The sequence below is a fragment of the Anguilla rostrata genome, chromosome 5 (assembly GCF_018555375.3).
Source record: "Anguilla rostrata isolate EN2019 chromosome 5, ASM1855537v3, whole genome shotgun sequence".
NCBI lineage: Eukaryota > Metazoa > Chordata > Actinopteri > Anguilliformes > Anguillidae > Anguilla > Anguilla rostrata.
Genome location: NC_057937.1, coordinates 18,685,480 through 18,702,648, shown reverse-complemented (window position 1 = coordinate 18,702,648; position 17,169 = coordinate 18,685,480). Strand labels below are relative to the sequence as shown.

The 17,169-nt window shown below is 45.3% G+C and overlaps 2 protein-coding genes across 3 annotated transcripts in view; both read right to left on the bottom strand.

Annotated features, from left to right (window-relative positions):
- cdh13 (cadherin 13, H-cadherin (heart)) overlaps window positions 1–17,169 on the bottom strand; it is a 456,795-nt gene that overhangs the window by 29,619 nt on the left and 410,007 nt on the right. For both annotated transcript variants that reach the window (XM_064335504.1, XM_064335505.1), the window contains exon 12: window positions 318–551. In XM_064335504.1, coding sequence (XP_064191574.1) covers window positions 318–551 — 234 coding nt within the window. The remainder of the gene's footprint in view (window positions 1–317; window positions 552–17,169) is intronic.
- zgc:173742 (DNA topoisomerase 1) overlaps window positions 1–17,169 on the bottom strand; it is a 566,006-nt gene that overhangs the window by 156,292 nt on the left and 392,545 nt on the right. The gene's annotated exons all lie outside the window — the stretch shown is intronic.

The window sequence follows — 17,169 nt, the reverse complement described above, 5'->3', positions numbered from 1 at the left end:
ATGCATTACCACTGAGACCAACCCAGAGTTTAAGACAATGGATAAGAATATTATAGTCTATGGTGTCAAAAGCTGCATTTAGATTTGAAATGATAAGAACAGACAAAAATATTTTGCTTCCACATTTGATCTCAGATCGCAGACCTAAATCCAGACTGGAATTTTTCCTGAATGCTATTATTATTTAAGTGATCAATAAGTTATTTCAAGCCTGTGTGTGTGTGTGTGTGAGTTTGTCTGCATGAGTAATTTTGTTTGTGTGTATGTGCAAGAGAGGAGGTGGGGGGGGTTGAGAGAGGGTGTGTGCGTGTACTTACTGTTGACCTTAGTGACCTTCCACGTCTTCTCCAGCCCTGGCTGTTTTCCCAGCTCAATCCTGAAGGGGGCAGCATTGGGGCTAATGTCCTTGTCTTTGCCCCCCACCACCATCACGTTCAGGTCCTTGGCATCTTCGCACACCCGTGCTACAGATGGGTAAAGGTATGGGGCGTTGTCGTTGTCATCCTCCAGGGTGATGACCAGCGTCCCTGTGCCAGTTGCCGGAGGGCTACCTGTGAGAGAGGACAGTACACCTGTGAGCTAAATTATGGCTGCTACCTGTGAGAGATAACGGTACATCTGTGAGCTAAACCACAGCCACTATATGTGAGAGATAACAGTTCACCAATGAGATAAACCACAGCCACTATCTGTGAGAGATAACAGTACATCTGTGAGCTAAACCACATCCACTATCTGTGAGAGATACCAGCACACCGGTGAGCTAAACCACAGCCACTGTCTGTGAGAGATATCAGTACATCTATGAGCTAAACCACAGCCGCTGTCTGTGAGAGATAACAGTACACCTGTGAGCTAAACCAACTATCACACAACACTGGCTACTTCCTCTAGATGACACAGTGCCCTGGGGGAGGCCCCTTGTTTTCATGGCTCTTCTGTTGAGCCAGTGTGCACAGGAAAGATAGCTGACTGACATATGTACACATCCTCGTTCATAGTTATTGCTACCATTCAGAGGCGTAACTCCAGTCCAATAAACCTTTGAGTGTCTGTAGCTACACCAGTAAGCAGAGCTTAACATTTATCGCTGAATCAATAGTTTCCATCTGGCCTGAATGCCCCGATGCTGAAAATAAATGACCGGCTGGAGTTGCTGTCTCGAAAAGAAGACCTCGGGAAGCAAAGTAAGAATCACTTTCAGGGCTCTGTCTGTGAGTGAGTCACTGCACGTCTGAGTACAAATTTGAACTGCTCGCACTGTGAGGAGGTTACAGGAAAATGAAAACAATGGAGCCCAACGAACAAACAGAAAATACAGCGTACACCCCACAAATCTACAGCAAAAACACTGTACTACCAACCCTACACCCCACAAATCTACACCATAAACATTGTACCACCAACCTTACCTCCCACAAGTCTACACAAAAAACACTGTACCACCAGCCCTACCCCCCACAACTCTACACCAAAAACTCTGTACCACCAACCCTACCCCCACAAGTCTACACCAAGAACACTGTACCACCAGCCCTACCCCCCACAACTCTACACCAAAAGCACTGTACCACCAACCCTACCCCCCACAAATCTACACCATAAACACTGTACCACCAACCCTACCCCCACAACTCTTCACCAAAAACACTGTACCACCAACCCTACCCCCCACAAATCTACACCATAAACACTGTACCACCAACCCTACCCCGCACAACTCTTCACCAAAAACACTGTACCACCAACCCTACCCCCACAACTCTTCACCATAAACACTGTACCACCAACCCTACCCCCACAAATCTACATCATAAACACTGTACCACCAACCCTACACCCCACAAATCTACACCATAAACATTGTACCACCAACCTTACCTCCCATAAGTCTACACCAAAAACACTGTACCACCAACCCTACCCCCACAATTCTACACCAAAAACACTGTACCACCAGCCCTACCCCCCACAACTCTACACCAAAAGCACTGTACCACCAACCCTACCCCCACAACTCTACACAAAACTCTGTACCACCAACCCTACACCCCACAAGTCTACAACGAAAACACTGCACCAGCAACACTACTCCCCACAAATCTACACCATAAACACTGTACCACCAACACTACACCCCACAAATCTACACCATAAACACTGTACCACCAACCCTACCCCCCACAACTCTCACCAAAAACACTGTACCACCAACCCTACCCCCCACAAATCTACACCAAAAACACTGTACCACCAACCCTACACCCCACAATACTACCACCAACCCTACCTCACCAACAGAAAAGCTGTACCCTAAAAACAAACAGAATCCAGAACATATACAAAGTTTCTAACACACACACACACACACACACACACACAAACAAAATCACATAATCAAAACCTACATAAAATGTGCACACACAGGTCTTGACAACGTTAACTAGTACCATCTTCCTCATTGTTAATGAGCATTTCCTACTTGAAATTCACAGTATACAAACATTTCTTATTGAAATACAGGACACAATAATCAAGTGAGTTATAATACAGTAACTGTATAGCAACCCAAATTTGGTAGGTCGTTTACAAGAGTGATTTGGCAAGTGATTTGGTTTGTCAGTCTCTTTGATTTTCAGTTAATCAATGACAGGAGAAATATGGAGGACATCGGGAAAAGGGGGTCCCCCATGTGAGACAAATCATCGCTGGTTGAAACACAGAACATCTTGCCTAAAATGGGACTGTCGGAAGCCTTAGTTCTGGGACTCAATCCACCAACCCTCAAAACCTGTTGCCACACCTCTGCCAGCTATGGCACCAAGCATTTAATCACATTCTTTTCATATCTGAAAAAGTATCAACTTCATTTTACTCAATAAAGAACCAGAAAAGGAACAGCGATAGCATTTGAGCGCAGGGATAAAGGCCCGTGCAGCAATGCCGCGCAGCGTGCACGGCTGAGATTAGAGGTTATTGGATGAAGTCGGAAAAGGCGCGAGTTTCTGTTTCGGCGAGATTAGAGGTTGCCGAAATCCTCCGCATTAAAGAAATAGCCCTCAGGTCAGGGCCAATTAACAGTCGTGTGACGGGAAACACATTTTTAAAATCCCCCTCTTTTCGCTCGAGACTGGAAGGAGACAAAAGCGTCAGGGCGCAGGTGACGTGAATGTCAGGTCAGAATAAAAGCCCCTTCTCCTGTGGTTCTGCGCTCAGGGTTTGCAAATACGGAGCACTTCGACTTCCTTCAAATGTTTTAGCCCTGCTAAACACCACCGAGACAAAAAAAAACACCTTTCAGATACGCAATCTTCTGACTACCCATCAGAGGCATCCAGAAACAGTGCAGAGATTTTTATATAATGAACACACAGTAACATAAACTGTGCATGCACAAACTAATGTGTAAAACAGCACACACACAAACACATGCACACAAACACTCAGAGACGCACACATACAGAAAGACTCACACACACACTCGCGCACACACACACACACAGGAACACTCAGAGGCGCACACATACACAAACGCACACACACACACACACACACACACAAACGCTCAGAGATGCACACATACACACACAGACACACACACACACACACACTCAACACACTCAACACACAAAACAGTGCATATTTCTCTCTCTCGGCTGCATGGGAGAGCTCACTGGGGCTTGGCTCGAGAGGGCACGTGTGATCTCCTTTCAGATGTGTTAATTGAATTCTCAGCCCGATTTGTCCTCTGTCCCCTGGCCCCCTCACAGTCAAAGAAGCTGAAACAGAAGACTCTAGCGTTTCTTTTCAGGCCCGCCATTAAACCCAGAGAATCTCTTCATTTCAAATGCAAAATCCCTTTCACCGCAGATTTGCTCTCTTTCCCATATGCCTTTTCTATTTCCCATTTTCTTTTCTCTCTTTCTGTTCTCTCATTCCATTCTATTTTCCTATTTATGGACCTTAATCGGTGCTATTGATGATGTCATTCCATTGCTCTTTCCAGCAACCCTTCATTCTTCACTTCTGTCACTGACAATAAGACAAAATAATTACTCTGCAATTACATTTGTGAACCGTTGTATTCTTGTGTGTGTGTGTGTGTATATATATATATATATATATATATAAAGATAATTTTAGTCCTGGTTCAAGGCATGCTAAAGCAAAAGTTTCCTAGACCATAGAGTATATAAAATACTGGGGGAAAGTCATTCCTCTGCCCTGTTAAACAGATGTCAATGGGAACCTGCTCAAATTCTGATGCTGATCCGGTCCTTCCTGTCTCAGGGCCCATTAAAATTGGAAATACTCTGATTACAATGCAAACAAAACTGCCAGCAATTATCTCTATTTCCCACTGCTGGGGCTTCAGAAAAATCAGCTGCCTGTCCAGCTCTCCTCTGCGTCCCCTTAGAGTGTGAAAACATGTCTGACAGGGGATGCAAATCTCTCCTCTTTACTGGAAAACAACTGCCAAGGAGTTTAACATACAGGCAGTCACCTCCCACGCCTTCCTTCTCTTCATCACCAGTGATAATATATAGCTTTAAAAATCTCTTCACCGTTAGTCCGCATGGAACAAAGGTTATGAATATGAATGGCCTTGGTTTCTTAAATAAAACATCTATGCATCTGTTGCACATTCTAATGAGATAAAATGGAAAATGTGTCTGGAATCATTGGAAATGCACAAAGAAAAATGCAGGCATGCACGCACGAACATACACACGAACACACACACACACACACACCACAATCTGCTTTCGAAAAGTTGACTTTCGTGGTGACTTTTTTAACTCTTGCTTTTTCTTCCTTCACTTCCAGAAGGTTCTCAGTAGCCCTGCTAAATTTGCTCACTGCTCCCTCCTTCTGCCACTCAAGCACTGACAAAGCACCATTCCACTGCAACAAAAAACCAGGTTGGAGGATTGCAAGTAACCAGGGAGACAGTATACGGCATCTGAGGGGTGAAGCAAGGGACAGTTGGGGGTGGAGTCTGGGGGATCTAAGGGGCGGAGCCTGACAAAGTTAGAAGTGGAGTTCTAGGATCTGAGGGGCAGACATTGAAGAATGGGGGGCAGAGTATAAATTCAAAAAGTTTGTATTAATGGTGAGAGGACATGAGAGCGCACTAATGCGAGCCCAGGAGACGATTGCATGAGGTCACTGAAAGCTCTGAAATGCACTGATCCACTCCAGGGCCACAGCGCTGTCCACCCCATAAGATCCGGACCCTTATGTGCAGCCGGGGGCGAAATATGGAGAGCTGCAACTTCAAACACTTCAAACTTTCCCACTTCATTTTCATGGCTTTTTACGAGTAATGGGACATTATTCACCCAGGAAGGAGAGCAGGCCCATTTGTAAGTGTCGGCAGAGCTCTTCTTAGACTTGAGAAGTGTGAGAGACACAGATGCACAGCGAGGTGCGAAGACAAAAGGAGAACGAGAGCGAGCGAGGAAGATAAAAGACAGCGGGGCAGAGGGAAGAGCACGAGAGGAAGAACAGAGTGGGGCAGAGAAGAGGAAAGATAAGGGGATTTCGAAATGGACTTCCTCGGTCACGTGCTTGGTTTTCTCCACGCTCGGCACTTGTTCTGAGATACATTTACTTCCTGCTAGAACCGCCCAAGGTCAGGTGATCTCCTCCAAAGCCGTGATACCGCGCAGTACATTTATAGTTAATGGGAAAACAAAGGATTGCGTTTAAAACACACAGTGTGCAGTATTGCAGACATGAATCCAATAATATGGATCAATTTCATAAACCTGCCCGCCATAAACTTTTATGGGGCAGTAAGGAAATAAGAGCCACTACCGGCTCAGTTTATTAATGTTTCGCAATACACCCCCAAGCACACCTTTCACAGTAGTTTACAGCCCATCCCACTGCAGATCAGAGATCACCGCTAAATAACGACTGAAGCTCTGGAGAGGCCGCAGCACTGACCCTGGATCAGCGACTGCCTAGGCCATAAAGAAACATTATTTGATATCAGCAGTTAACAGCATTAGCCAGTCTGCACTGTTTAATGACAACACGGGCACACTACAAAGAGGACATTAATTGTCGCCTGAAGAACACAGTGAGCTTTATTCTCCTTTTGCTGCCTTTTACTGTTTCAGATTCACTCAGATTTCTCTCCCTTCTTCTGATTTAGCCACGCTCTCTCTCACGCTCTCTTCCCCTCTCTCTCTCTCTCTGTCGTGTACTTCAGTGGGGGGGGGAGGCTGATGTTTACATGCATGTAGCATGTGTTATGCGTGTGTTCTGCTGCATTTTACATGTGATTTGCAGTTGGCGGTTTCTCAGTTCTGCATTATGTCCGTAAAGGCTGTTTTTAAAATCTCTCTGGTTGTCTCTTTCTGTCCCCCATACTCTCTCTATCTATAGCAGTGGAAGGCCCTCCTTGTGTCAGGGAATAATCGTTTTCACTCCTCTTGGGGGACTCATTAAAAATGTCTGTAGATTTTCTCTGGTCTGTTGGCCCACCGGCGAACTGAGGAGCCCGGAGAAGTTCTGGGTTCTTTGCTCTCCTGTTTGAGATAGATGATGGATGGGGCCTTTCGGAAACAGGGTAAGGGGTTGTTTCATTTCCCGGTTAACGTTCACTTTCACTGCTAATTCAATTTTTTGAATATACTCTGAATATCATTAATCAACTTTGGAGGAAAAAATTCATTATCTGTGCATCCGCGAATACGGCATTTGGCTTCAGAAAAGCCCAGCACCAGCCCTCACGCTCACGCTCTCCTGGAATGAGAGAGGGGAGAATCACACTCCCAGGAAGTTTCACACTCTGCTGATAAATGTACACTTGCACGTATGTGCGCACACAAATCATATGCGCGCGCACGCACGCACACACACACACACACACACACATGCACACGCATGCACACACACACACACACATGCACATCCCCACTCACACAAATCGCTTGCTACTTGCTATATAGTTACAAAATAGTAACATTTGTTGATATTATTTGTTGATGTTTCATTTTCTTTATTATTTTAAGTCGCCTATTGCCTTTGTTTGATTTCTTGATGTAAGTATTATTTTTATAACTATCTTTTTCTTGTTGCTTTTGTGAGATGTCTTTTTAATTCACCTGCACAATTTATTCTCAACCGCACCAATATTTTCCTGCTTTCGAACAATGCTATGAAGAAAATATAAGAAAAAAATATGTAAATTGAAACACCACTCACTCTCTGTTTTCACATTCTCGGTCTCTTTCTCTCCCTCTCTGGCATATTTCCAGAACTTTTGGATGTGCTTGGAAGAGGGAACATCCCCAAAAACTAAGCGCATAAAGAACGCTTTCTCAGAGGAGGTTGGTGTCCTGGCGATAAACAATGAGCTGAAGTCGGCACATCTCAAAGCGGACACCTGGCTGAGGTCTGTTTTTCATTACAGCATCCAGAACTATACAAACGGCTTTCTGGCAACAGTGAAGCTCTTGGCTTAAAATGATATCATTGTGATTTTTTTTTTCATTGAATTATTCTTTTCTCAAAGCTATGAAACTTTTGGAAGACAAAAATCTTCCAAAACAAGACAGAGGAAAAATGATCTATTATATATTATAATGAAATCCTTCCTTAATGTTGAATAAGAGAGGCGAAAAAGAGAGAACAAGAAAGAGAGAGAGACAGATAGACAGAGAGAAAGAGAAAGAGAGAGAACGTGTTTCAGAATTATCGGATCTGTACAAAGGATAACAGAGACAATGGGAGCAGAGGAAATGTGACTCATGGGAGTGTGTGTGCGTGCGCACGTGTGCGTGCACGTGTGTGTGTGTGAGGGAATGAGTGTAAGGGTGTGTGTGTGTGTGTGTGTGTGAGAGAGAGAGTATCTGTGTGTGTCTATATGTGTGATCTCGTTGAGCTTAGGTTCCCTCATCAATTCAGCCTCTGATTCACTCTGATTCTCAGCTCATTAGCGTGCTCGCTGATTGACCCCATGGCACCATGTTTTAAAGTCAGGGAAGTTTCATCATTAAGAGAACTTTGTGTGCCCCAGCAGGCCTCAGTATCTGCTTCCTGTTGCATTTTGTGGCCCCAGGTTCCCCCCCTTCCCCCCAGTCAGGGTAACGCTGGGGCCGGCTGCACTTCTTCCTTATGTTACAGGGTTCATGAATTCACAGATATTCATCTTGGATACTCACTCATTTTTGTCATATTCTCATGGACAAGAAGAATGAAGAAGAAGCAGTGTGGACTAATGTAAAAGTTCTGCAAGCCTGTGGGTCTGTACACTGTACTCTGAGTCTGTTGTATTGCTCAGAAAGAAGATCCGCCTGTAACCCTTTCCTTCTTATGCACTGTTTATGTGCACTCAAACCCACACAGTGGACACATATGCGCACACATTACACACGTGCGTGTGTTCTTAGGCGCTGTTCATGCATGCACGTGCGTAAAGTGTGTGTGTGCTTGCGTGTGCATGCACACTATGGGCCTTATTTTTCAAATTATCATGGAAAATATTCTAATATTTGTTTTTCATAAAAGTTTGCACATGGATCTCCTAGGTGATGTAATAAAGCTGTTCCAAAAGCAATAATCCGCTCATAAAATTCAGCACATGGTGATAAATCCACCTTGGCCTCACTCTAGAAATGCATTAATGTTGTTTGAAATGAACCGAAACAAACACCCCCACTTTGTCATGTCTGGCAAGGCTGCCCCAGAAAAAAAGAAAGACAAAAAAAGAAATCCCTCTGTCAATCAGAACAGCATCACTGCAGAATACCACAGCCTGGAGATAAGAAAAAGTCTGCAGTACAAATTACATTAACTTCAAGTTCAAGTAACCAAGGGACATTTTGAATTTCGTTCGGGACCGTGAGCGGTTGCGATATCAAGACGCAACAAAACACGCGCTTGGCAGCAAATCATTACTGCCGTTGGTGTTGCGCCCTCAGAGCATCAGACGAATGAGAGCAGTAGAGAAAGCGGAGGTTTGACCCGAAGCTGGGTCAATTAAAAACAATCAATGCGTATAAAAGCAGCTAAAGCACCGGCGGAGGACGCCAGGGCAACGGACGAGAGTGAAGTATGGCATAACCGGGGAGGCATCGCTGTCCGGTGCAATCCCAGGCAGTGGCAGTGATCAGCCTATCCCGTAATAGAGCTTAGGTGTGTGTCCTTCCATCACATTTAGGCTATGACTTCCCTATTACCAAGGCCAATTTGAAATCAGGCCAATCTGCATGAAACCTTTTCAGTACAGAAGAGGCTATTACAACAGTCACTTTGTGGAATACATATTTAGTGTGTATGTTTAACAATGATACTATGATACTATAATGAATGTTTTTGTTGATTTCACAGTGTTAGGATTATTAAGGGAGCTTTTGAACAATATCATAATCAATTCTGTTCAGATACATATAAATAATCTATAATTTTCATTATTTTCTATGCTTAAGATACAACACAGTACCAGCAGTAAGGAGCATATTTTTAATTATTATATTTTTGATACTTGGCTGGTATTGGTTTTGCTTTAACACAAATTACTGCATGTCAGCTTCCCACCACTGTGTGTGTGGACACGATTGGGAGCGATCACAAACTTTTGCCCTAGGGCATATTCACATTTGGAGAGATCATTTGGAAACTTTTTTTTTGGAGGAAAGTTTGCACATTCAAACCGAAACCTGAACGCACTGTTTCGTTTTTATTACATGAGTGCCCTGAGTGCGTGTTTGGGACTCTGGGCACAGTGATGTAACGGGCGTGTTCAGTTGACGCAGGGTCGGAAACGAACGCCCTGGGGACCTGCACACTCAGCGCTGGGCTGATTAACACGCTCATTACCCCAGGTGAGGCTCAGGTACAGTGAACTCTGTGGCAGGATAACGACGGCGCTGTCGCCCAAGGTGGAACTCGCGAGATGGACGGGAGGCTTAGAGCCAGACTCTGCCTGTGTCCTCCTCACCCTCTGGGTGAACAGTTCCTCTGTCTCCATTCACCTCTCCTCCTTCCGCTCGTGACGAGGTATTGCCACCGCACATCCACTTTAGCTCTGCTACCGTTGCACTTTGTCTTCATTACGGTACACAGAGCCTAAATGTGCCCTTGGAAAGGGACACCACAGATCTAGGCTGTGTCTCAGATTCACTCACCAGGTACTGTTCATCTCCACTGTGTTAGCTGCTTGATTTAGTAACTTGGTTATTTAACAGCAAAACAAAACAGAAAAAAGATGTATGTTATGTGTTATTTCTGAATGGAAATTTCCTGTATTTATAGCTATGTATAGATTAGGACGTTCTGTATATATAGCTGTGTGTGGATAAACAATTCTTGTTCCTGTAGCTGTGTGTGGAAGAGCACTTCCTGTATGTGTAGCTGTGTTTGGATAATCAATTCTTATTCCTGTAGCTGTGTGTGCACGAGCATTTCTTGTACGTGTAACTGTGTGTGGATTAGCACTTCCTGTTCCCGTAGCTGTGTGTGGATGAGAACTTCCTGTACATGCAGCTGTGTGTGGACAAACACTACCTATATATGTACCTATCAGAGGACAAGCACTTTAATACATGCAGCTGCATGTAGATGAGCAATATCTGTAAATATAGCAGTGTATGAATAAGCCCTTCCTATAAATGTAGCTGTGCGTGTGTGGATGAACACTTCCTGTGCATGGCTGTTTAGGTGCACATGCACTGGTGTGACAGATCCAGGATAAAATAAGGCATACAGAAAGTCTGAAAAATGCAGCGATTAAACAGAGGAGCCACTTTTCCCTTCGTCGCTGGTAAACGGATTTTAAAAGGATTAACCTATTAATTCAGTCGTTCTGAACTTTGCGCACGGAAGAGAAAGTGAACGGACTGTCTTAAGCCAGCTTGTCTTTGTCGCAGGACCGCTGGAGAACGCGGTGGTCGCAGATACGGAATATAAATAAATAACTGGGCAAATCTCAGCGAGCATTGTGCTCAAGCGAGGCAGAAAGCCGATCCGCAATTAAATACAGACACCTTTTTTCTTTTCTTTTTTTTTTTTTTTTACAAAGTCTGCTGAAATCTCTCATGAAGAAGCAGGCAATTAAACTTCCTGACTCACCCAGAGAACAAAGGGGGGAGGGGGGAGGGTGAGCACCCACCCCGTGCATTCCCTAATGAACAGGGTGGGGGCGTTGGGGTTGGGGGGTGGGGAGAGAGGCCTGAAAGCAAGCACTCCTTCTCCTCGGTCGACATCCCCTCATTTTTCTGCCTGACATTTCTCCACCGTTCCCCCAGCCTGTCAGGAGATGCATCAGCATTGGTGCAGTTCGCCCCATCTTAAAAAACAAATAAAAAAAAAAACAAAAGGTCTGATCTCACCAGAACAGAACAGGGGGAAAAAGGGAGAGATGGATCTAGAGAGTCATTTGACTCCACAGACGGCTGGCTTGCCACCAAGAGATTAGAGAGCTCTTCACTGGGCAAAAAAAGCATCTGGAATTTTCAAATGAGACTTTTCTCGATGGTCAAAATCTGTCACCGCGGAAGCCATTGGCAATGAGCGAATCATACCCCGGGAAGCACCACGCTGTGTTTGTCAGAGCCATGGACGCCTGCCAGTCCCTCTACTTTCACATAACAGCAGTCCAGTGTGATGTGAAATCCAGGACTGCGGCTCCTCGTAACGTGAACCAATTCACTGCCTCAAAGACGATGCCGTCAGGCGGCGGGGATGCGAGCTGCCGACCCCGTCTCAGAAGCGGTCTGTCGGAAACAACCAGGAAAGGACGGAGGAGAGAGCTCGGCGCGAGCTGGCTGGACGCGCCAGTGCTAGGTCTGGCAGCGTTTTGCCAAACGGCATCGGCACAGCCCACCGACGGACAGTGGAGAAACACAGCTGGGATGAGGATCGGCTGTTGAGAGCGGACACGGCTGGCGGACGGCCCTGCAGTGCCCGTTCGCGAGACGCCGGCGCGCCGACAGCTGTTATAGCGGTGCCTGCTGATTGGAGAGACATCTTGTCCCCCGCACCATCCATTCCCACTCTATACGTTCCAATCTGTCCCTTCTGATTACCGGGGAAAAAAATGTCCCCAATCGCTCTCCGCTACAGTATGTACTATCTGGAATGAACATGTATAGTAGTATTCATTAAAAATAGCCATTTGACATTTGAAATTCACAGAGGAAAGACTGAGTAATTATAAATACCACATTTTTTATTCGTCTTGTCAACAGATATCTTTAAACATGTCGCACATCGTTGAATATATTAAATATTTAACACCCTCCGTGAATTATGTAAGAGGACTGTGTGAAATGTTTTGTAACCAGATGGAAGCTGTTTTACCGGTGTCATTTGTGGCAGAAAAACAATGAAAAAACAGCCTTCAGTCTTTTTGTGAAAACTCTTCTTGCCTCTAAAACCTTCCAAAAATAGCCTGTTCTAAAAAGTCGACTGTGCACCCATTAATGAAGAGTCAAACGAGGTCAGGAGAAGGACCTGTTTGTTTTGAGAATTTGAGATAAAACAGTTGGGGAGTGAGAAAGAGAGAGAGGGAGAGAGAGACAAGGAGAGAGAGGCGGGCAGAGAGAGAAGGAGAGAAAAAGAGGGCGAAAGAGAGGTAGAGGGGGCGGAGAGGGAACGGAAGGGGAAGAGGGGCCGTGGAGAGAGAAGGAGAGAGAAGGGAAGGAAAGGGACAGCAGAGAAAGGGAGAAAAACAGAGGGAGGTAAAAAAAAAAAGAGATACACAGAGACGTGGCTAACAGGACAGGGAGCTGGAGGAGAGGGATGGAGGAGAGGGGCTGGGGCGGGCTCTGATCTCCCCCCCTCGCTTCCAAAGCGTGTCCCATTACAGCAGCATTATCCCGGGCGGCAGGCTGCCCAGCTCCGCTTCTCTCCGGGGCCCAAGGTCATAATTGATTGGCTGTGCAGAAATATACCTCGGCCGCATAGTTAACCTCCTCACCTGGGCTCCTCCTCCTAATAAAGAAACGGCTCAGACCGAACGCCAGCCAATCAAAGCTATGTCACGCTGGGCAACAGCCCAGATTTACCCACGATCCCCGCCCTGCGCCTTTTCAGATGCGAGACGCTCTCTGGAATATGGAGCCGGTAGGAGATTGTGCAAATATTTTACTTGTCAGGTGGAGACTGTGCTGAGAATAATAAGATGATCAAATACGTTTGCATGGGACATACCTTCCTCAATACATCGCAAGCCATTTGATGTCAGATCATTAGTCAACAAAAGCAATGCTCCACGAAAGATGACTAAAAAAGATATGTTTATAAAATACTATTCTAAAACAAAACATACACTATAATTTAGGCCAAACCCTTGACCCTAATTTTAGCTTACATGTTACAATAAATGGTTTATATAATGCTAAGTTGTAGCAGTCTCTGTTTTATACTTAATCAGGAAAAATCACACCCCTTCTCCGCCTGTGTCTGTGTGTCTATGCACTCCCTCTCTGCCTAGGCTATTGTCTTTGAGTCCACCATCACCTGTCTGTAAAGATTTCTGGTGATTTGTCCAACTGATTGACTGCGAATAGCACCGTATTTCTATATGGTAGTAGATGCTAACACAGGCAAGTAGATGGAGAGCTATACAGTCTTTTAATTTGAGATGAACTGGTACAGCAATACTTTAGCAGTGAGCCCGGATAACCTGCCTGCCTGATTGTGTGACTATTGATTCCACCGTTTCTGGAAAATCAGCATTGGACAGTATGTCTCCATGATGTTAGCAAGAGACAGAATCAAAGGTCCTGGCTATGCTTGGGGGCAGGAGGCCAAAAAGCTACACAGAAGTCTATCAATACCCCATTATGGCGAATGATAGCGACTCTGCACGGCTAGCTCTGTAATCTCACTAGAACTCTATGGTATCCCTGACCTGGTCATACAGTATGCAGGCTCGGCTTCAGAAAGCAGCCCTGAGCTCCACGAATTCAAGGGGCTTATGGAGTGCTGTCTGTAAAAATCAATAGCCTGCTACAATCAGTCAATGCAGCAGCCTAATTAGGAGGCCAAACACCGGTGGTGTGAAGGCAGCTATTTGTTATTTTTTAATTTGCTGTTCCTAACTTGTTTATTTTAGTTAATTGTTTCTTTTCTCTTTTTTTTTTTCTTTTTCAGCCAAATCCTTTTGACCTTGTCTATAAAATCCATGAGATTTACCGAAAAATCACAACCTTACACATAAGCATTACCTCAGATACTTAAACTGAATAATTTAGCAACTGACATTTCTGCCTTATTGAATTTTCCATCATACTGGATTTTTGTGTGAAAACGCCTCCTCTGAGACTGTTTATCACATTTACATCAACTATCACAGCTACCAATACAAAGTTTCTGCAAGAGAGATTTGGTATATATTGGCTTGAGCTTTCCTCCTGTTAATATGTACTACACAACATGCCACAACAAGCTTCTCATCTCTTCAGGAACATGTCTGCCATGAGCTGCTGAATTTTACACATTGTGTCACATTTTCTGGCAAGTAAACATCACCTCCTTAACATTTTGACACACCAACAGCAACTTTCACCAGACAGGCCTTTGGAGGTTCCAGAAAGCTTAGCAAAAAACTTGCCTGCTAACAGCTAATTACCTTCTGGCATGATGTGCCAATGGACCTATCACTATGATATTTTCTGTGCATGTGCTAATATACTGCGATATACTGTTGTAATGATACACAGAACATTTGTGGCCTCTGGCTTCCAGACCACGGGACTGAGCCTCTGCTGAGTCACATTCTCAATCGACTTCTCTGGTCAACCAAGACATAATGACGTGTCCTCTCCCCTTCGTCTTGAGACCCTGCAATGAACTCACCGCTTGATCCATTAGGCACCAGTTTTGGGCAGGAACACTCACTTTTGAGAAGAGGAGCCCAATTTAATGCGCTATAAATGCGGTTATAAATGGTTTTAGTAATCAGAGTTCGATTGACAGCTCCAATACCATGGGCCAATCAAATGTTTGGGGGCCCAAAATAACCTACCAATCAGGTTCCAGGAAATGCACGTGGGGTTCCGTCGTGTTAACCTTTGTTAAATGGTAGTACATTACATTACAGGCATTTAGCAGACACTCTTATCCAGAGCGACTCACAGAACTTTTACATTGCATTCATTTATACAGCTGGATATACTGAAGCAATGCGGGTTAAGTACCTTGCTCAAAGGTACAACAGCAGTGTCCTACTCGGGAATCAAACCTGTGACCTTTAGCTTACAAGGCCAGCTCCTTACCCATTATACTACACTGCTGCCTAGTACAGTTCACTTCTATCTAGCCTTGCAGAATTATAATTTCCTCCGATTAAGAATCACATAATATTATCCCTGATATTTTGCAAACTGTAGTTTTTTCATTAAACTATTAATTTATTAATTTACATAGCCAATAAAATATATCATTTTTCCAAACCATTGTTGTGTCAGCATTATGGGACATGCTGTATGAGAGCAGAGAAGCTCTTTGGGGACATGCTGTATGAGAGCAGAGAAGCTCTTTGGGGACATGCTGTATGAGAGCAGAGAGTCTCTCTAAGGACATGCTGTATGAGAGCAGAGAAGCTCTTTGGGGACATGCTGTATGAGAGCAGAGAGTCTCTCTTAGGACATGCTGTATGAGAGCAGAGAGTCTCTCTTAGGACATGCTGTATGAGAGCAGAGAGTCTCTCTTAGGACATGCTGTATGAGAGCAGAGAGTCTCTCTTAGGACATGCTGTATGAGAGCAGAGAGTCTCTCTGAGGACATGCTGTATGAGAGCAGAGAGTCTCTCTGAGGACATGCTGTATGAGAGCAGAGAGTCTCTCTTAGGACATGCTGTATGAGAGCAGAGAGTCTCTCTTAGGACATGCTGTATGAGAGCAGAGAGTCTCTCTGAGGACATGCTGTATGAGAGCAGAGAGTCTCTCTTAGGACATGCTGAATGAGGGCAGTGAATCTTAATGGTCTCTGCTGCTCTCAGGTCTCAGATTGAAACAGGAGAAAGCGCCGCCTCCGTCAGATTGTCAGAGCTAATCAGCTGTGCAGCGGAGCCCCGTGCGATTAGTACTAAAACAGAACGACGTCGGCGGAGGTCTTGATCCATGCAGGAGCGGAGCGGGGCACGCGAGGTTCTGCCGGGGCACTGTCAGGGCTCATTTCCAGCGGTGGGGATGCTCATAGGGAGACGTGGCAGAGTGATCACATTCACTCAGTAACTCTGCCACTCCACATTCGCTAAAGCTGGATGGAGAAACAGAGTCGACCTTGCGAATCCGTCGGGACTGAAATAAAAACCTAGAAAACCGCCTCATGAATCTCCCCGTGTTAGCTTTGCTTCTGCCAAGCAAATTCAGTCAGAGGCTGCGGGTTGCATCGGAAATATAAGGGTGCAGGGCCAAGACCACAAATTCAGAACCACACTCACACCCGGAGCAGGGTCAGGACCACAAATTCAGAACCACACTCAAACCCAGAGCAGGGTCTAGACCACACATTCAGAACCATGATCAAACCCAGAGCAGGGTCAGGACCACACATTCAGAACCACACTCAAACCCAGAGCAGGGTCTAGACCACACATTCAGAACCATGATCAAACCCAGAGCAGGGTCAGGACCACAAATTCAGAACCACACTCAAACCCAGAGCAGGGTCAGGACCACACATTCAGAACCACACTCACACCCAGAGCAGGGTCAAGACCACACATTCAGAACCACACTCAAACCCAGAGCAGGGTCAGGACCACACATTCAGAACCACACTCACACCCAGAGCAGGGTCTAGACCACACATTCAGAACCACACTCACACCCAGAGCAGGGTCTAGACCACACATTCAGAACCATGCTCAAACCCACAGCAGGGTCAGGACCACAAATTCAGAATCACACTCACACCCAGAGCAGGGTCAGGACCACAAATTCAGAATCACACTCACACCCACAGCAGGGTCAAGACCACACATTCAGAACCACACTCATACCCAGAGCAGGGTCAGGACCACAAATTCAGAATCATACTCACACCCAGAGCAGGGTCAGGACCACAAATTCAGAACCACACTCAAACCCACAGCAGGGTCAGGACCACAGATTCAGAATCACACTCACACCCACAGCAGGGTCAAGACCACACATTCAGAACCACACTCATACCCAGAGCAGGGTCAAGACTACACATTCAGAA